The sequence below is a fragment of the Thamnophis elegans genome, chromosome 13, assembly GCF_009769535.1.
Source record: "Thamnophis elegans isolate rThaEle1 chromosome 13, rThaEle1.pri, whole genome shotgun sequence".
Taxonomy (NCBI): Eukaryota; Metazoa; Chordata; class Lepidosauria; order Squamata; family Colubridae; genus Thamnophis; species Thamnophis elegans.
In genome coordinates this window covers 13272028-13293428 of record NC_045553.1, presented here as the reverse complement: position 1 = coordinate 13293428, position 21401 = coordinate 13272028, and the positions used below count along the sequence as shown (strand labels likewise).

General features: G+C 44.9%; 1 protein-coding gene across 1 annotated transcript in view; it reads right to left on the bottom strand.

The window, feature by feature from the left end:
• TMEM132D (transmembrane protein 132D) overlaps positions 1 to 15291 on the bottom strand; it is a 111751-nt gene extending 96460 nt beyond the window's left edge. The window contains exon 1 of the mRNA XM_032229521.1: positions 15127 to 15291. Coding sequence (XP_032085412.1) covers positions 15127 to 15279 — 153 coding nt within the window. The 5' untranslated portion in view covers positions 15280 to 15291. The remainder of the gene's footprint in view (positions 1 to 15126) is intronic.
• Between the last annotated feature and the right edge of the window lie 6110 nt (positions 15292 to 21401).

The window sequence follows — 21401 nt, the reverse complement described above, 5'->3', positions numbered from 1 at the left end:
GGTTGTCCACTAAGACTCCAAGATCCCTCTAGCAGTTACTACTATTAAGCCTGGTTTCACCCAGTCTATATGGGCATTTTTGGTTTTCCTTGCCTAAGTGGAAGACTTTACTTTTCAGAAATGCAAAAATTACATGCTTTGCCTCTTCTCTAGAGGCAGGGAGGGCCAGAGATGACTCCACGCATCTCGGCCGTGCCGGAAATCTTCACCCCAGCCGAGCTTTAATTCATTAGTCAAGAGGTTAATTTTCCATTTGGTTTGATTGCACTGTAAGCAGACCTCCCTGGTGCTCTCAGCAGAAAGGAATGGGGAGGACAGAAAAAGAGGTGATCAATAGGAACTTTGCCACATAAGAGGGAGAGAGAGACAGAGAGAGACAGAAAGAGACAGAGAGACAAAAAGAGACAGACCGAGACACACACAGAGAGAACGAGGGAGTGACAGAGAGAAGACAGACAGAGAGACAGAGAGACAGAGAGACAGACCCACAGAGAGAGAGAGAGAGAGAGACAGAGAGAAGACAGACAGAAAGAGACACACAGAGAGAGAAGACAGAGAGAAAGACAGAGAGAGAGACAGAGAGAGAGACAAAGAGAGAGAGAGAGAGAGAGACAAAGAGACAGACAGAGAGAAAGAAACAGAGAGACACATAGAATGAGAGAGAGAGAGAGAGAGAGAGACAAAGAGGAGATAGATAGAAAGAGAGAGACACAGAGAAAGAGAGGACAGAGAGACAGAAAGATATAGAGAGACAGAGATAAAAGAGAGAGATAGAAAGAGACAGAGAGAAATACAGAGAGAGACAAAGAGAGAACAAGAGACAGACAGAGAAAGAGACAAAGAGACAGAGAGAAAGAGACAGAGAGAGAGAGAGGACAGAGAGACAGAGAGAGACAGAGAGACAGAAAGAGGGACAGAGAGAGACAGACAGACAGATACACACACAGAGGGAGACAGAGAGACAGAGAGAAGGCAGAAAGAGAGAGACACAGAGCGAGAGAAGACAGAGAGAGAGACAGGGAGGGAGAGACAGAGACAGAGAGAGACAGAGAGAAGACAGAGACAAGACAGACAGAAAGAGAGAGACACACAGAGAGAAGACACAGAGAGAGACAGAGAGAGAGACGCACACAGACAGACAGAGAGACAGAGAGAAGAGAGAGGGAGAGAGGGGGGAGAGAGAGACAGAAAGAGACAGAGAGACAGTGAGAAGAGCGAGAGGGGGGGAGAGGGAGAGAGGGAGGGAGAGAGACAGAAAGAGACAGAGAGACAGAGAAGAAAGAGAGACAGAAAGCGAGACAGAGAGAGACAAGACAGACAGAGAGAGACACAGAGAGAGAAGACACAGAAAGAGACAGAGAGAGAGACAGAGACAGACAGAGAGACAGAGAGAAGAGAGAGAGGGGGGGAGAGAGAGACAGAAAGAGACAGAGAGACAGTGAGAAGAGAGAGAAAGAGAGAGAGGGAGAGAGGGAGAGAGGGAGGGAGAGAGACAGAAAGAGACAGAGAGACAGAGAAGAAAGAGAGAGAGAAAGCGAGACAGAGAGAGACAAGACAGACAGAGAGAGACACAGAGAGAGAAGACACAGAGAGAGACAGAGAGAGAGACACAGACAGACAGAGAGACAGAGAGAAGAGAGGGGGGGAGAGAGAGACAGAAAGAGACAGAGAGACAGTGAGAAGAGAGAGAAAGAGAGAGAGGGGGAGAGGGAGGGAGAGAGACAGAAAGAGACAGAGAGACAGAGAAGAGAGAGAGAGAGAAAGCGAGACAGAGAGAAGACAGACAGAGACACACAGAGAGAGAAGACACAGAGAGAGAGAGAGAGACAGAAAGAGAGAGAGAGATAGCGAGACAGAGACAGAGAGAGACAGAGAAACAGACAGACAGACAGAGTAGACAATACAGGGCGGGGCATAACCTTTTCCTAGGGGGTCACAGCAAGATCGACAGCAGTTTACAACTTCCGCGACACCTCATTTTAAAGCCCATAAAAAACTGAATTGAATGAGCTATTAAATGTTAAATTTGCTTTAAGAATGGCTGGAAAATTCGATTCGGAAGAACAAAGGATCATTGACAGAATAAAATGCATTGCCTTTCGAGAGGCTCACGATGCTGGAGCGACGTTTATCAATCGAAAATGGATTGCAAACAAATTGAAACGTCATCCGGATTGGGTTACTGATAATTGGAACAAAACAGCCCAAGAATGTTTCACAAAATTTGGAGAAGGGCGTCCTCTGCAACTGTCCCAAGAAAGCAAAGCCATCATTGCAACTGGCAGTCGCAAACAACGAAAAGGAAACCGAAAAGTGGCCCAAGAAATCCTTCATATTCGTGGAAAACGAGTTGATCAAAGGACAATCAGCCGATATCGAGAACGAGAAGGTTTGAAGCCATTCCATGTCATTTGCAAACCATTGAAAACTCAAACACACGTTCAAGATCGGCTTTGGTTGTGCGATTGGTTGTCTGAATGGACCGAGGAAGATTTTCTTCATTTGGCGCCATCTGACGAATTCTTCGTTTATGCCATTCGAAAACCGAATTTCCAGAACGATCGAATTTGGGCTAAAGACGTCGACGACATCGCCAAACATGAACGATATCGACAAATCGTTCGCAATCCGACTTGCATCGGGATTTTCGTCATTTTCACAGCCAAGAAACTGCATTGGGTTTTGAAGGATAAAGGGGAATCCTGGGATGGCAGTTATTTCCGTGAGAAAATTTTATTGGAGAATGTCATTCCATTTCTCAGTGATCCAGACAATGTCTTGGTGGTTGGTGAGGCTGTCTTTCTTCATGACAAAGCTCCTTGCATGCGTGCAAATGCGACTCAGCAATTGTTAAAGGAAAACAATGTCGAATTTTGGGGCAATGACGTCTGGCCGGGAAATTCGCCAGATCTCAATCCGGCAGAGAACATTGGGGCCATAATTAAGGATGAAGTGGAAGCTCTGATGATTCAGGAGCAAGGTCAAAATCGATATTCGGTTGAAACTTTGAGAATGAATTTGGAAACTGTGTTGAAAAATCTGGAAAATCGAACGGAACTGTTTGAAGATTTGTTGTGTTCTTATCCACCTCGTTTGAATGCTGTTCGAAGGGCTAATGGTGGTCATACTGACTATTAAATCGTGTCAATAAACTCAGTTTTTGATGGGCTTTCGAATGGTGTATGAATTATTTGTGTTGTTATTACAAGTGTTGCTGTGACCCCCTAGGAAAAGGTTATGCCCCGCCCTGTATAATGTGGGGGGAACCCACCCAGAAAACACACTGAAAAGAGTTCTGCTTGCTTGGAAGAAAAGAGAGGCAGGACCAGAGAGAGAGAGAGAGAGACCTCTTAATTTTGTTGGGAGACCAGCTAGCTCAGCCCTTGTTTGCCAGTAATCCTAATTACCCTAGAAATACAAAGCTGGCTTATCGAGTTTGAATGGCGAATTACACAACGCTTGCCAGGGAACTGGAAAGAGAAGCACATCCAAAGGATAATAAATGTCCTATTTCCAACATGGATTGGAAAGGCAGCACACACAGTGGAGAATCTGTCTCTAAGTCCTGGACAAACTCAGGTCGCTATTTATGATTAGTATTGCTAACAGTCGGGCTGTGACTTGGAAAAATTCCCCGGTTCAAATTATTGTGGGGTTATAGACCAGTTCTTTCTCCCCTCTTCACCCAATTGTTCAACCTCACATGGACTTTCTAAAATCATCGAAGATTATAGGAAACTCTTATGCTCCGTGTTCCTTGGAGGGCCAGAATTTGGCTGAAGTACTCCAGTGGCTGTTAAGGACGAATAGGCCATAACTACAGAGCAAGTGGCCAGATTCTGTGCAGCAGCACTGGGGATTTGTCGCAAAAACATGTCTTCTCCACCATAGCGATGTTATATAACAATTGTGGCAAGCAATTAATTCTTGTCCAGTAATATTGAATTGCAAACTAGGGCATACAAAATCTTTGCTAGACCAATTCTCGAATACAGCTCGTCTGTCTGCAACCCGCACTGCATATCAGACATTAATACAATCGAGATATTTCACGAGAAGAGTCCTCCACTCCTCTGCTCGCAACAGAATCCCTTATGCCACCAGACTTGACATTTTGGGCTTAGACAACTTAGAACTACACTGTCTTCAATCCGACTTAAGCGTAGTACACAAAATTGCCTGCTACAATGTCCTGCCTGTCAATGACTACTTCAGCTTCAACCACAACAACACACGAGTACACAATAGACCCAAACGTAAGATAAACTGCTCCAAACTCGATTGCAGAAAATACGACTTCAGTAACGGAGTGGTCAACACCTGGAATGCACTACCTGACTCTGTGGTTTCTTCCCCAAATCCCCAAAACTTCAACCTACTGTCAACCTCATCCCATTCCTAAGAGGTCTTTAAGGGGCCTGCATAACTGCACCAGCACGCCTACCGTCCCTGTCCTAATATTCCCTTGTATTCATATTCATTTCAATACTTATATCTGTTTGTCTAGTTCATGCTTGATGAAAGAAATAAATATATAAAACCCTTTGCACTGTTTAGTCACTTCCTTTTTAGCATTGAACCTACAAATGGGCCACACACTTTAGGGATTGCAACTATCAGACCATGCATAACTGATACTGGATTTTATTATAGATTTTGGTTGTTATTTATTATTTTATACTAGAAGTTTTCAGTGTATATATACTGAGTGCTTTTATTTGTTCTGGTCGCTGGTCTAAGACTGTAATAATAAATTGTTGTTGTTTTCGATTGAAGTAAAACTTAAGAAGAATAACAGAATAACCAAGTGGGAAGGGACCTTGGAGGTCTTCTAGTCCAACTCCCGGCTCAGGAAACCTGCTGTTCCACAGCTCAGGAAACCCTATACTATTTCAGACAAATGTTTGTCCAATCTCTTCTTAAAAACTTCCAGTGTTGGAGCATTCACAACTTCTGGAGGCAAGTTGTTCCACTGGTTAATTGTTCTCACTGTCAAAAAATTTCTTCTTAATTCTAGGTTGCGTCTCTCCTTGATTAGTTTCCATCCATTGCTTTTTGTCATACCCTTAGGTGCTTTGGAAAATAGCTTGACTCCCTCTTCTTTGTGGCAGACCCTGAGATATTGAAAGACTGCTATCGTGTCTCCCCTAGTCCTTCTTTTCATTAAACTAGACATACCCAATTCCAGCTTGCATCAAAGGGATAACAAACAAATAGAACCAATAATAACTTAAAATAGTAAAAAGCTTAAAACTATTTCTTGTCCTTGGGGCAATTTATTGAAGTTCCTCCATCATGCTGCTTCTTCTTCTTCTTCTTCTTCTTCTTCTTCTTCTTCTTCTTCTTCTTCTTCTTCTTCTTCTTCTTCTTCTTCTTCTTCTTTTTGCAGGATGGGGCCTACTCATTGGTAAAATGAGGACCCAGATTGTTGGGGGCAAGAGGCTGACTCTGTAAATTGTTTAGAGCAGGCTATAAAGCACTGTGAAGCAGTATAGAAGTCTAAGTACTATTGTTATTGCTCTTCCTTTTGTCCTTCCTTCCTTCCTTCCCTCCCTCCCTCCTTGGTGGTGCAGTGGTTAGTATTACAGGCTAATTCTGCCCACAGCCTGGAGTTCGATCCTGATGGACTCCAGGTTGACTCAGCCTCCCATCCTTCCAAAGTGGGTAAAATGAGGACACAGTTTGTTGGGGGAAAGAGGCTGACTCTGTAAATTGCTTAGAGAGGGCTGGAAAGCACTGTGAAGCGGTCTATGAGTCTAAGGCCTATTGCTAATGCTACTCTGTTGTAGCCCTAGGAGTGTGTAGTAGCCTTCCCTAAGAAATCTGCCTAACTCTTTCCTGTTAGTGTTCAGCCTCTAAATAAAAGCTCACTCTATAGATACAATAAATAGGATCTTCTATAATCCTATCTCTCCTGGATATGTATCCCAGCAGAGATGATTTTACCAACAGGAGAGAATATTTGTAGCTCAGGGTTGAACTGTGGGGCTCTTGGTGTTCTCTGAACCTGGTTGTTTTCTTACAGAGCACTGAAGATGTTACCTAGAATGGTAATGAAATTTCTGCAAGAAAACCACCAAACTCAGAGAGCACCAAAGACCCCGCCCCCGAGTTTGTTCAATGGGTTGCATAGAAATCACCTCTATTGCTTCACTCCGGCAAATTCTATGATATGGTTGAATTAACTGCAAGTTATTTAATGATTCAATGAGTTTATGCATTTGAATAACTGGCTTATACAACGTGCCACGATGCAAAGCAAGGTTTATAGGATTTGAAATCTCAATGGCTAGGTCTGCCCAACACTGTAAGTCTAGCGTGATATGTGAGTCATGTTAATGTAAAATGATTGTCTTAATCTTTCAGCTTCACCAGGTAAACTCTCAGTTTCAACTAAGAGAAGATGAATATTATTACATTAAAGAAGAGGGGGCCAGGAAGATTAGAATAAAAGAATAACAGAATTGGAAGGGACCTTGGAGATCTTCTAGTCCAACCCTCTACCATTTCAGACAAATTGTTGTCTAACCTCTTCTTAAAAACCTTCTGGTGATGAAGCACCCACAACTTCTGGAGGCAAGCTGTTCCAGTGATTAATTGTTCCAATTATTATGAAATTTCTCCTTAGTTCCAGGTTGCTTCACTCCTTGATTCGTTTCCATCTGTTGCTTCTTGTCTTACCTTCAAGTGCTTTAGAGAATAGGTTGACTCCCTTTTCTTTGTGGCAACCCCATAAGTATTGGAAAACTGCTATCATGTCACCCCTAATCCTTCTTTTCACTGTTGTTAGTTGCAAAGTTGTGTCCAACCCATTGTGACCCTATAGGCAACATTCCTCCAGGCCTTTCTGTCCTCTGCCATCCTCCTGAGTCCATTTAAACTCAATGACTCCATCCAGCCACCTCATTCTCCAGCCACCTCATTCTCTCTCATTGATTGCCCTCAATCTTTCCCAGCATTAGGCTCTTCTCTAGGGAGTCCTTCCTTCTTATTAGGGGGCCAAAGTATTTGATAGGTAGCCAAAGTATTAAACTAGATTAAAAAAAACCCATTAAACTAGATCAAAAGGAAGGCAACTTTGGACAACTCGGGGGTGAGAACATTTCAATGCCCATCAATCTTCATCAACATCTCTTACTGAAAATGAACCAACCCAGCTGCAAGTTATAAGGTTCCCTCGGACACTTTTTTTCAACTAGCAAAGTTAGATTTGAGGTTACAACTGATCAGGACCTTGGACAGAGATTTCACTCAGGAGGGAGGGCAATTATAGTAGAGGGTGAATTAATGATGCCTTCGTTTTCTCACTTTAAATATATATATTATTATTTTCTCCTTTTGAAGCTTTGTTCCTAGCCACGTCGGACATCACTGTCACAAAACAGACAGCAAGGGGTTTAAATATTTAATGAGCTCCTGTACTATTGCTAGTCACAATAGCTCGTTATTTACATACACATATACGTATCTATTAAGTGTGTGTGTGTGTGTGTGTGTGTGTGTGTGTGTGTGTGTGTGTGTGTGAAAGAGCATTTTGATACTTGTTTTCATTGCAAGTAGCCCTGGGGCTATCTGAGAAGAGGGGCGATAACTCCTTACTGCAAGTAAATACATGAATATTAACTAAATGTGCATTGTTAAAACCTGCTTTTTTATGCTTCCGTTCTACCCAGAAGTGATGGTTATGACTGGAATTCTGCCCGCGTTAACTCCGACTGTTGAACTGGTTTTAACTTGAACAAGTGTTGAGTGTACATAGGAAGAGACACCAATTAATCTGAGTACCAGAATGATCAAAGAGAACAGTAAATGAAGTATTGAATTGATAATATAAGCTTCAAAGCGAACATGTTCTTCAACTAGCCTTGTAATTTCTTCTTTTTCATGTACATAAAATTGGACATTAACCATTGTGGGTAGGAAATGGATATTGTTCAATGTTTGCTTGTTTTTTTGGGGGGGGGGAGTCTGATCCTCTGCATTGCAGCTGCATTGAAATAAGGCCATGAAACTCAATGGGAATTCTTCTTGGTCTCCTGGGGTTGGACTAGATGATATATATGGTGTCATGACCCCCGTCGGAGCCTGAATCTGTGGGGAAAGAGGAGCTGGAACAAGAGCTGACCAGAGATCAAGAGGGCAGCTCCATTGGCCTTGGAAGAAACTGGGGAAGGGCAGAGCCAGTCTGGGAAGAGTTTGTCAGGATTAAAAAGGCTTGCAGACAGGGAGGATCAGGAGATGCAGAGCTCAGGCAAAGACCACCCTCTCCTGATCCTAGAGCATGGAGAGAAGAGAAAAGGCGAGAACAACGCAGACTGAGCCAGCTGCAAGGGAGGACTGCCCCGCCCCCTTTCACAAGGCACACCTGGGGACTGAGATGTAAGGAGGTTCCAGTGGGAGGAGCATTTGAGGGGAACAAGCATTGAATCTGTGCAGCCTCGTGTGCTCTTGCCGACACCTGGAGTTCACTGTGCTTTGTCTGTGGGGCTAGTCCTGTTTACCTGCTTCACTGAACTTCTTGCTCTGGTTACTCTTTTGCTAACCTGGCTTACTGGACTGCTGGCCCTGGTTGCTATTTGGCTAACCTGGTTTACGGGACTAGCAGCCAGAGGCTTCTAAAGATGCATGTGAGAGCTTTGCTCCAGGATAAATGTGGGAATGTTTGGAGCAGTGATAACATCTAATTCCCCCGTCCCCGGGTTCTGTGGGTGTGGCTTGGTGGTTGTGGGGGGTGGGGGTCATGTGACTGGGTGGGCATGGCCAAGTTTTTTTCACTTTTTACAGCATTTTTCCCCCTGCCGGTTCAGGTGAATAGTCAGGAAAAAAATGCTTTAAAATTGTGTGTGGGGGGGAGGGGGGAAGCTTCCGATAATTGTGCAGCTCACAGCAGATCCGTACAATCATAGGAAGCTTTTTTTTTCACTTTTCAAAGCATTTTTCCCCTGACTATTCACCCAAACCGGCAGGAAAAAATGCTTTAAAAAGCGGAAAAAAGAGCTTTCAACGATCACACAACTCACAGCTGATTCGCGCGATCGTCCGACGTTTTTCCCCCCAGCTTTTTAAAGCATTTTTTTTAACTATCGGTTCACAGAACTGACGACAATTGTCCCTATTGGCTGGTCTGAACCAGGCCAAACTGGAAGGATTTCACCCCTGGTTTGAGGGCACAGTTGGAGCAATAAAGGGGAGTTAGACAATAACTCTGTTATTCTGAAATGGATAAACCGTAGGATAAATGGGACTTTTTAAATAACAAAAAATTAAAAAAGGACAGAGGACTATCCTGTTAATAAACAGCTGAGCAACACTGTTAGGAAAATGGTAGTGTTGTTGCACAAAAATCACTGCAGATAACCCAATTTTTGTGTCAAGATGTCTTCTGTTTAGAATGGCACTCAGCAGCTATTCCTAATTCAAGGAGGCCGCCAGATGCTGACAATAATTTATCTGAGCAGAGCCTACTTTTGATGACAGGGATTCTCAGCAAGATGTCCCTACCTGGGTGAGTTTATCAGCTCTTTAATTTTGTAGAGCTTGCAAAAACATGCAATTCTTTTTTTTTTTAATAAGAAATCCAGGCCAGTGATCTTGGCAGGGATCAGCTAAGCTTTGGAAAATTAAGAACAGCTGACAGTTGATTCCAGCTTTTTGCACATCAATAACTTCTAAGTGCAAAGTAAAAAAGAAGGCAAACTCCCAAAAGGAGGGCTACAGATTTTGAGAAACAATAAGGACTAATTTGTTCCTTCAACAAAACAACATAATGGGGAGAAAAAAGCAAATGTGAAGCCAATGAGGTAGCCAGTTTTGAACCACGGGTAGATGTCAGAAGGAAAGCAGGAACGGGGAGGCAGAAATCAAAGTCCAGTTGCCTTTTGTTATACAGTTATACAGATGTACAGATTAACAGAGTTAGAAGGAACCTTGTAGGTCATCTAGTCCAACCCTTACCCAAGCAGGAGATCCTACACAATTTCTGACAGATGGCAGTCCAGTCTCTTCCTGAAACCCTTTAGGCTCCCACAACTTCTGAAGGCAATTTCTGTTCCATGGGTTGATTGTTCTCACTGTCAGAAAAATGTCTCCTTATTTCTAGGTTGAATCTCTGGTTGGTTAGTTTCCATCCATTATTCCTTGTCTGGCCTTTGGGTGCCTTGGAAAATAGCTTGAGAACAATCATGGAACAGAAGTTGACTTCAGATGTTGTGGGAGCTTCATCACTTGAGACTTTCAAGAAGAGATTGGACTGCCCTCTGTCAGACATGGTGTAGGGTCTCCTGCTTGGGCAGGGGAAGTTGGACTAGACTACCTACAAGGTCCCTTCCAACTCTGTTAATCTAATCTAAAGGACTCATCCTGGAATAGCTCACAAGGACAGCCATCTCACTCTCCATTACTGGAGTCTTAAAGACTAGACTGGACAACCATTTGACTGGGATCCTATAGATTTTCCTGCTTGAGCAGGGGGTTGGACTAGAAGACCTCCCTTCCAACTCTATTATTCTATGCTCTTTATTCTAAATGCAAACTCTGCTTGTTTTCTCATCACTACAAACACACCATAAACACACCAGAGCCTTCTCCATGAGTCTCTCTAAGTCTCAAAAAAGATCTGTGAATGCCTGTAAAACCTATTGGAATAGTCTACTACAGTCTGCTACTTGAGCAGGGGGTTGGACTAGAAGACCTCCAAGGTATCTTTCAGCCCTGTGATTCTATGTTCTATGCCAGGGGTGTCAAAGTCTATTTCATTGAAGGCCGCATCAAGATTCTGCTTGACCTTGCGGGTGGGGGCATGGCCAGCTCGACGTAACTCATGTCAGGAGCGCCTGGGGTGGGCCGAGCACTCTGCCAGTGAAAATGGGCTCCTGAACTCCGTTTCGGCTGCAATGGCCTCCTGCAATCCTCTGCCAGTGACAATGGAGCTCGGGAGGGCCACATGCTCTCAAATGCCATTTTTACTGGCAGAGGCACTGCAGCCCAGTCCTTGGCTGTTTCCAGGGTGGCCCTCCCTCCCTCTCATTATAATTTCTTCCCTCCCTCCCTCCATCCCTTCCTTCCTTCCTTCCTTTCCTTCCTTCCTTCCTTCCTTCCTTCCTTTCTCCCTCCCTCCCTTGGTGGTGCAGTAATTAGAATGCAGTATTGCAGGCTAATTCTGCCCACAGCCTGGGGTTCAATCCTGACCGGCTCAAGGTTGACTCAGCCTTCCATCCTTCCAAGGTGGGTAAAATGAGGACTCCAATTGTTGGAGGCAAGAGGCTGACTCTGTAAAACCACTTAGAGAGGGCTGTAAACCATTGTGAAGCGGTATAGAAGTCTAAGTTATTGTTCTTTCTTTTCCCTTTAATTCCTTCCTTCCTTTTCTTTTTCCTTCTCTCTTCCTTCCCCTTTCTTCTTCCTTACCCTCTTTCCTTATTTTTCCTTCCTTGCTCTCTTCCGATCTTCCCTTCTTTTTCTTTGTCTTTCCTTTTTCCCTTTCTTCTTTCCTGTCCCTTCCCGCATGCTCAAACGCAAAAGGGGAAACATTTCTCCTTTTGTTTTCTTTTTAGTTTGCTTTGCTAGGCCTCTGCCAGCCAAAAAGCAGCCCCCTTCTCATGCCTTATTTTCGGCCCCGCGCGCGGGCTGGTCCTTTGCTATTTCCAGACCAGATCAGACCAGCAGACCAGATCTAAGCCTCCTGCAGGCTGGATCCAGCCCCTGGGCCCTGGGTTTGACACCCCTGTTCTACGCCTTACAGAATTGAACACCCCAATTGCCCAAATCCCTTGCTGCAGTTAGAATAATTCAACCAATCCAGCATGATAAATGTTTTGTTTGGCTTAGTTTTTAAGTAAGAATATAATCAACCCTCACTATAATTGTCTCGGTCATTAAAGCCCAAAGGCGACCTCCTTGTTTTAAAGTTGGTAAATTCCATCGGTGGTCTCCAAGAACAGCATAAACATTTTCCCCACCTTCACTAGCAGCATAATAATTAACAGCCCGTTGCTAGGCAACCACCCGGTTCCTATTATAATCTCTCCCCTCCCCCCCAAAAAAACCTCATATACATATGTACCTAATAGATGTTCACTCCTTAAGTGCATGCTACAGTCATTTAAAAATTTGGCTTCTCCGGAGTTTTCATGGGAAGGAGGCCCAATTCAGCTGTTTATCCAAGTAATCCAAGGTCAATTGTTGTAAAATTCTAATTTGAGCCCTCCGTGACTACCAAGTTATATTTATATTTGGATAATATACAAGCTAAGAATGGGAAGTCAGCTATTCATTGCTTTCCTTCCCTCCAATATCAGCGTTTATTGAAGCAATGAAGTTAATACTGTTGTGGCCCACCAGCAGAGCTGGTAGCAGATTTGGACAGTGAGGAGGTTGGGAAGGAAAATGGGCCAGTCCTGGAGTCTGGGGAAGGCTCTGATGAGGGCTCTGTATCGGAGGCAAATATGGGGCCAGAGCCATATGCCAGCTATCAGCTGCCTTCAGAGTCAGACATCAGTGGGGCAGAAGAACAGCTGGAGCCTGTTCCCAGTGAGCGCATGCACAGAGTTGCCAGATGCAGGAAACAGCTAAAGAACAGGAATTGACTTGGGAGTAAGGCCACAGGTGGACGATGAATGGCCCCTCCCAGAGGAAATAAAAGAGGAGCGAAAGGGGAGTGGAGTTTGTAGGAGACAAGTAGTTCGCTTAATTGGTTTGTGACTTTCCAAGACTCCTGGCCAAGTTCTGCAGATATCGGCCTGGCAGCTCTCCAAGCCAGATGAGGTCTGTGACTGTCAATCCTCCCTTGAAAGACTTTTCTGGATGTGAATGAGCAGAATTAATAAAAGGGGTTTTTGTTGGGACAAGGAGTTTGCTTCATACTCTTGGGAAACCTCGGTCAAAACAACTTCAATATTTGGAAGATTCTGTCAATGCCACCTTACAATAAGGTAGAATTAGCTCATTTGGTTGCAATTTCTAACTGGTTTACTTCAGGAGGCTGACAGGAGGAAGATCCTTCTAAATATTAAATTAATGCAGGTGTATCCAACTCAAGGCCCAGGGGCTGGATGCAACCCACAGGGTGCTTAGGTCTGGCTCGTGAGGCTGCCCTGGAAACAGCCAAGAATCTGGCCCACGGTGTCCCTGCCAGTGAAAACAGAGCTCGGGAGGGCTGCCCTCCTGAGCTCCATTTTTGCTGGCAGAAAGTTGCAGGAGGCTGTCGCAGCTGAAAACGGAGCTTGGAAGCCCGTTTTCACTGGTAGAGTGCTCAGGCCACCTCAGGCGCCCCCACATGAGTGATGTTGAGGTGGCCACACCCACCCAGCCACACCCACCCCGATTTCCCGAGGTCAAACACAACCCTGATGCGGCCCTCAATGAAATTGAGTTTGACACCCTGGATTAATGCAAAAAATCCAGCTAGCTCAACCCCTAAACATTCCTTGAAAGAATATGGTCAGTAGATTATCTCCTAGGGTTAATAAATTCAGGGACAGTTGAGCTGATGTCCTAACAAAAGATACCGAAAAGGAAAGGTCAGGGTAAGGCAAAGGCATTTGTTGCCAATCAATGAATGGATTAGAAGCTTGTAACTCTGGTGGATCAGGGATCATGTAGATTTGGACAACATTTATTTAACAGATTTAACAGATTAACAGAGTTGGAAAGAACCTTATGGGTCATCTTGTCCAATCTCCCCCCACCACTCAATCAGGAGACCTTACACCATTTGTGACAAATGCCAGCCCAATCTCTTCTTGAAAGCATCAAGTGATGAAGCTCCAACAACTTCCAAAGGCAACTTCTGTTCCATTGGTTGATTGTTCTCACTGTCAGAAAGTTCCTCCTTATTTCTAGGTTGAATCTCTCCTTGGTCAGTCTCCATCCACTATTCCTTGTCTGGCCTTCGGGTGCTTGGAAAAATAGCTTAGCCCCCTCCTCTCTGTGTCAGCCCCCCAAATATTGGAAGACTGTTCTCCTGTCTCCCTGGTCCTTCTCTTCACTAGACTAGCTATGCCCAGTTCCTGCAACCGTTTTTCATATGTTTTGTCTTTAATCTATGGACCATTCCATTCACCAACAGAAGGGAGGACAGCCAAGTGCTTATTTTGGGGGTCAGAAGAAAATAAGACCCTGTCTTATTTTCGGGGAAACACAGAACATGTTCTGCAGAACATTAACTTAAACAGGGAAAATCCAAAATAATTTCCAATATCCTGAATCCAAGAAGAAAAGCCTTCCCCCTACTCTTCTGAATTCCCCTGCTCTTCCAAAGCATTGTAAGCAGTGGTGGGTTCCAGCCGGTACGGCCCAGTACAGCCATACCGGTAGTAGTTGGGAGCAGTGACCACCGTACCAGTATGGTGGCTCATTTGGCCCACGTGTCCACCTACGTTCCTTACCTGTTTTTAAGATAACCGGGGCAATTGAGCATGCACGCACAGCGTGCGACACCTGCGCAGCCTCTGACGAGCAGCTGGGTGTCGCAGGGGCGGTGGAGTGGGCATGTGTGCACAGTGCATATCAGGCGAATGTACAAAGCACATCTGATGTGTGCACAAACGGACCACGAGCAGCATACCAGTAGCAAAAGTAAGAGCAACCCACCACTGATCGTAAGGTAACGGAAATAACCTGGAGCACACCTGAATTTCAACCTTCACATTCAGGGACTGGGAAGGCAAGAGCATATCTGTTGCATTCCACTCTGGTCTACTCACATGGTGGAGGAGCTACTACGGTTGAGATCAGTGGTGGGATTCAAATAATTTAACAACTGGTTCTCTGCCCTAATGACCAGCAGGGTAGGTGGGGCTTGGTAGTCATGTGACTGGGTGGGCATGGCCAATTCACCGTCACTCATATCGATGGGCTTGTAATGGAATAAGGGTTAAGCGGAGATGCAGTTTCTGTAAGCAGGGCAATAAAGATTAGGCTAGAAACAACAGTAGAATGTTTCCTTCCTGCCTTCCTTACAGGATTAGCCCTGTAAAGTGGGGAAAAACAAAATGAGATTTCTTCCAACAACCGGTTCTCTGAACTGCTTAGAAAGTTAACAACCGGTTCTCCTGGATAGGTGCGAACTGGCTAAATCCCGCCACTGGTTGAGATCCCCAACCCAAAAGCAGAAATAATTCATCATACCATAGCTAAGGGAAGAATGCCAACGAGATCCTTCTGGCTGACATAAATCTTGGAGATGCTGAGGTCAGATGTCTTTCCTCCGGGATATTCAACCTGCCACGTAACAAACTGCATTCCTTGCAATTCGCTGAGAGCTTCCATCTCAAAATCCATCTGCAGGATCTCGGAGGAAAAAGGAGACGTGCTGGGGAGAGAGGGAGAGAGAGAGAGAAAGAGAGGGAAAAATGCACAGAGTCAGCAAACACGATTAGTCATTCATTAGACAGTGCCATCCTGGTCTCCAGAATCAACTCTTGACTTAACCCATTTTACATGGGAAGAAGTGCCCATTCAGAGCCCCTTTGCTATTTATTTTTAATAGTCTTGACTATTGCAATGCGCTCTACATGGGGCTGTCCTTGAAGAGCATCAAACATTGCCCAGATTGGTTTGGCAAACAACGGACTTTGTCCATTGCTTGGCTGAAGTGCATCTTTTGCTGTAATTCAGATATTCCTCTGGTCTACCTCAATCTAGATCTGCAGAATCAAAGATTTACTATAATAAAGTATTACACTGCTTCTTCATTTTATACAGATTATAATTCCTGTGATAATCTTCAGAGGTAAGCATCTATGGAGATTCTCATTCATCCAAGTCTTGATTGTCCCAAAAGTGTCTTTTTTTTCCAGGAGGCAACTGGACTTTGCTTTTCCTTGAAGAGGTTTCGCTTCTCATCCAAGAAGCTTCTTCACTTCTGGAGAACTGGAGAACTGAAGAACAGAACTGAAGAAGCTTCTTGGATGAGAAGCGAAACCTCTTCAAGGAAAAACAAAGAAAGTCCAATTGCCTTTTAAAAGCATCTTTAGGACTTCAAAGGTAAGCTTCTGTAAACCTACGAAGTAACTCCTGCACCTGTAAATTAGTAGGCTGTTTTTTTCTTCATATATATATCTCAATCCGGATAAGACCGAGTGGCTGGTGTGTTTCCCTCCTACTAATTGGCCAAGTGTTCCATCTCTCAGGCTGGGGGGTCAAACAGTACGCCCCTCAGACAGGGTTCGCAATTTGGGAGTCCTCCTGGACCCACAGCTGACTTTTGAACACCACTTGTCGGCTGTGACCAGGGGGGCATTTGCCCAGGTTCGCCTGGTGCACCAGTTGCATCCCTACCTGGATTAGGAGGCCCTCACAACAGTCACTCGCGCCCTTGTGACCTCTAGACTGGACTACTGCAATGTGCTCTACATGGGGCAGCCCTTGAAGAGCATTCGGAGACTTCAGCTTGTCCAGAATGCAGCCGCGCGAGCGATCGTGGGTGCACCTCGGTTCACCCACGTAACACCTATCCTCCGCGAGCTGCACTGGCTGCCTATTGGGCTCCGGATACGCTTCAAGGCGCTAGTCGTCACTTATAAAGCCCTTCATTGTATTGGACCTGGGTACTTGAGAGACCGCCTGCTGCCAATCACCTCCACTAGACCAATTAGATCCCACAGATTAGGCCTCCTCCGAATTCCATCCGCCGGCCAGTGTCGACTGGCGACTACCCGGAGGAGAGCCTTCTCTGTGGCTGCTCCGACCCTCTGGAACGAACTCCCCATGGAGATTCGAACCCTCACCACCCTCCAGGCCTTCCGCAAAGCCCTTAAAACCTGGCTGTTCCGACAGGCCTGGGGCTAAAGAGCTGTTGCCCCCGTCTCGAATGGTATGACTGTTGTGGAATTTCAACCAAACTGGGTACACAGATGACTTACTCTCTGGGAAAAATATTGTGGGGGTAAGACATCCCTAATACCCCTTGGAGTGTGTGCTCTGTTAAGATACAGCCTGTTGTGCCTTAAATGGCTTCTACTGTACTGCCGCAAAATGGCTTCTACTGTGCAGGGCAATGCATTGCCATGGTAACGGCTCCACAGTACTCCACAAGGGGGCTCATTCTGGTAAGGGGGAAAATCCAACCTTAGAAATTACGTTTGGTCCAGACATTTCCCCTCTATAAATAAATACCCGGGCAACGCCCGGCTTATCGGTTAGTTGTTAAATACAACCCAAATAAAAGGAAGCAAGAAAGCTTTAATTAGAACATTGCAGGTGCACCCAGCCTTCTGCAAATTCCCTTCCATGTTTCTGTCTCCATCTTCATGGCAGCTCCAAGAATTACCAGCTAAGCTACGAGAATATCACTCATTTTTATATCGTGTCCTACCCAGGCGTGATATTACAACTGTCTCTGGTCATTCCGAAATGATTCACCACCAGGAGAGAGTATGAAAAAGAGGAAATTTAAAGGAAAGAAAGTGATCCTTAGCTTAAAGGACCCAATGTTGTAAACCTCCCATTAAAAGCAGCCACTGTGCTGGAAGCAAAACCATAAAAGATTAAACGGTGCCTCCTTCATGAAGTGACTCTAATCTGCTTATGACTTTTAGAGAAAGTGATAGTGGGTTGGCCCTTTGTCTTTTGTTGTTAGTTGCGAAGTCGTGTCTGACCCATCATGACACCATGGACAATGTTCCTCCAGGCCTTCCTGTCTGTCTGTCTGTCCATCCATCCATCCATCCATCCATCCATCTATCCATCCTCTCCACCCATCTCTCTCTCTATTTCTCTGTTTATCTATCTCCATCTATTTCCAGCCATATCTATCTAGTTCCAACCATGTATCTTCTGTCTGTCTGTCTTATCTCTCTATCTAACTCTCTTTCTCTCTCTCTCTCTCCCTCATGTCCCTATACAGCTTACAAAGCATCCTAACAAATAAACCCCTCAAGAGCGTACAAAATTAAATATACATGCTTCTGTCTGTTTTGCTAACAATGGATATAATGATTGAACAAACTCTCAAACATTAAGCATCTATCTCTCCTTCCTTCCTTCCTTCCTTCCTTCCTTCCTTCCTTCCTACCTACCTACCTACCTACCTACCTACCTACCACTAGTGGGTTCCGGATCCCGTTGCAACTGGTACGGTTGCAATGGGGCCCGGCATCCTCCACATGAATGTGTGCAGCATTCATGCATCGCACGCATGCGTCATACCTTCCAGCGACACCTCCGTGAGCCTCCGCGATGCTCCAGCTGCTCAGCGGAGCATCGTACTGGTGCTATACGCGCCATGGGCATGCGCAGAAGCACCAAAGAGTTTAAAGACAGGTAAGAACAACAGACAGGCGGATGAGGTCTCCGGAGCACCATACTGGAACGGTACCTGGTGCTCTGGGCAGGCACCGGTCTGCCCGTACCGCCTGCAATCCACCACTGCTATCTACCCACCCTTTTGCCCATCCATCCATCCATCCCTAGAGCTTGGATCATGCAGCGCCACACAAACAAGCTGGCTTTATCATTTTTGCTTTCATCTCAAAAATGCTATTTGGGATTCAGAGTTCTGTCTCTGGTTTTCAGGGGATGAAAGGAATGCGAATATTCACCGTTACCATTATTTTCCTTTTTTTTAAAAAAAGGAAATCTTGTCATAGGCTCCCCTGTTGAATTAATGACACAGAATGAATTCCCTTCCTTTCCTTTTAACATCGTATTTATTTTTTTGCCTCTTGGTGTCAAAGCCGACAAACGGGCAATTTGCAAACGACAAATCGGGGCCCACGTTATCTGTGACCTGAGAAGTGGTGGGAAGCGGGGTTTTGAGGAGGTTGCAGGATGAAACCTAACCAGCTTTCGGTATGCAAAGAGAAGCGTGCTCTGGACTGGACCAAGATGTCTGAGACACATAACATAGAATAACAGAATTGGAAAGGGACCCTGGAGGTCTTGTAGTCCAACCCCTGCTCAAGCAGGAGATACTATACCCCTTCCAGAGACCTATTCTCCAAAGCCACTGAGGACAAAACAAGAAATAACCCATGGAAAGTTATCAAAGAAAGATCCAACCTAGAACTAAGGAGAAATTTCCCATCAGTGAGAACAATTAATCAGTGGAATGGCTTGTCTGCTGAACTTGTGGGTGCTCCAACACTGAAGATTTTCAAGAGAAGATTTGACCTTTGTCGAACCCTTTGTCCAGAATAGTATAAGGACTTCTGTTTGAGTTGGACTAGAAGACCTCCAAGGTCCCTGTGATTCAATCAATCAGGATAGAGCAGAAGGGACCTTGGAGGTCTTCTAGTTCAACCTCCTGCTCAAGCAGGAGAGCTTACACCATTTCTGACAAATGCCAGCCAAATCTCTTCTTGAAAGCATCAAGTGATGAAGCTCCCACAACTTCCAAAGCAACTTCTGTTCCATCAGTTGATTGCTCTCACTGTCAGAAAATTACTTCTTATTTCTTGGTTGAATCTCTCCTTGTTCAGTTTCCATCCATGATTCCTTGTCTGGCCTTCAGGTGTGCCTTGAAAAATAGGTTGACCCTCCCTCCTCTCTCTGGCAGCCCCTCAAATATTGGAAGATTGCTATCATGTCTCCTCTGGTCCTTTTCTTCCCTAGACTAGCCATGCCCAGTTCCTGCAACCATTCATCGTATTTCTTTTAATTTCCAGTCCTTTGATCGTCTGAGAGAGATTCAGATTAACAGAGTTGGAAGGGACCTTGTAGGTCATCTAGTCCAACCCTCTGCCCAAGCAGGAGTCCCTTCACCATTTCTGACAGATGGCAGTCCAGTCTCTTCTTGAAAGCTTCCAGTGATGAAGCTCCCACAACTTCGGAAAGCAACTTCTTTTCCATTGGTTGATTGTTCTCACTGTCAGGAAATTCTTCCTTATTTCCAGGTAGAATCTCTCCTGGTTCTCTTTCCATCCATTATTCCTTCTCTGGCCTTCATGGAAAATAGCTTGGCCCCCTCCTCTCTGTGGCAGCCCCTCAAATATTGGAAGACTCCTCTCCTGTCTCCCCTGGTCCTTCTCTTTGCTAGACTAGCCACGCCCAGTTCCTGCAACCGTTCATTGTATGTTTTAGCCTCCAGTCCCCTCATCATTCTTGTTGCTTTTCTCTGCACTCTTTCAAGGATCTGAGATTTTTCTGGGTTCGTGCTGGCTTGTTCATTCCAGAAATGAAAACCAAAACTAGCAATGAATGAAAGGGTTCCTTTTCATCCTGTATCTATGCATTCATCCATTTTAGGTGGTGGGTGCGACTACAGTAGAATGGCTTCTATCTGGAAATTGTGGGTGCTTCATCACTAGAGATTTTCAAGAAAAGATTAGCCAGACATTTGTCTGGAAAGGTACAAAGAGACTATTGCAATATGATCGTGTGATCAAAATTCAGATGCCTGGCAATGATTCATATTTATGACGGATGCTGTGTCCCAAGGTCACATGATCTGCTTTTGCAACCTTCTGACGAGCAAAGTTGACAGCGTTGACAACCAGATTACTAACTTGAACCAATGCAGTGATTCATTTAACAACAGCATCAAGAAAAGTAATAAAATAGGGCAAAACTCATTAGCAAATGTTTCACTGAGCAACATAAATTTAGGGGCTCAACTGTGGTTATATCTTGAGCACTACCAGTACGTTGAAATTTCTTAAACCTCTGCTCCAAAGGATCAGAATAAAGGTAAAGGTATATATGTGCTAGTCGTTCATGACTCTAGGGGGCGATGCTCATCTCCGTTTCAAAGCCAAAGAGCCAGCGCTGTCCGAAGACATCTCTGTGGTCATGTGGCTGGCATGACTAAAACGCCGAAGGCGCATAGAACGCTGTTCCCTTCCCACCAAAGGTGGCCCCTATTTTTCTACTGGCATTTTTATGTGCTTTCGGACTGCAAGGTCGGCAGAAGTTGGGACAAGTAATGGGAGCTCACTCTCTTACGCCACGCTAGGGATTCGAACCACCGAACTGCTGACCTTTCTGGTTGACAAGCTCAGTGGCTTGTCAACGCCCCTTTACACCTAAAAGAATCAGACTAGGAAGCACATTTTTTTGGAGGTGGGGTTCCCCCCATAAAACACCAATTTATAAAGGCATTTTCTCTCTCCAAACATGCAACTTTTCTTCCCTTCTCTGAGTGAGTGGGATTGAAAACCGTGACCGTTGAGATTTGCAAAGCTTTAATGTGCTCAGCCCTTCAACAAATACAATCAACATCTCCAACAGGTATAATCAACACCAGTGCACACATTGTACAATGCTGAAACTTGGGGACAGAACTGGAAGTACTGCACATCCATACAGGCGACAGCGGTAAAATTGGATTTTTGCCATTCCTCTTATTGGTGAGTACAGTCAAGATCAAGGGAGGTAGTAATACCACTCTGTAAAGCCTTAGTAAGTCCACACTTAGAATCCTGCATCCAGTTTTGGTCACCAGACTATAAAAAAGATGTTGAGAC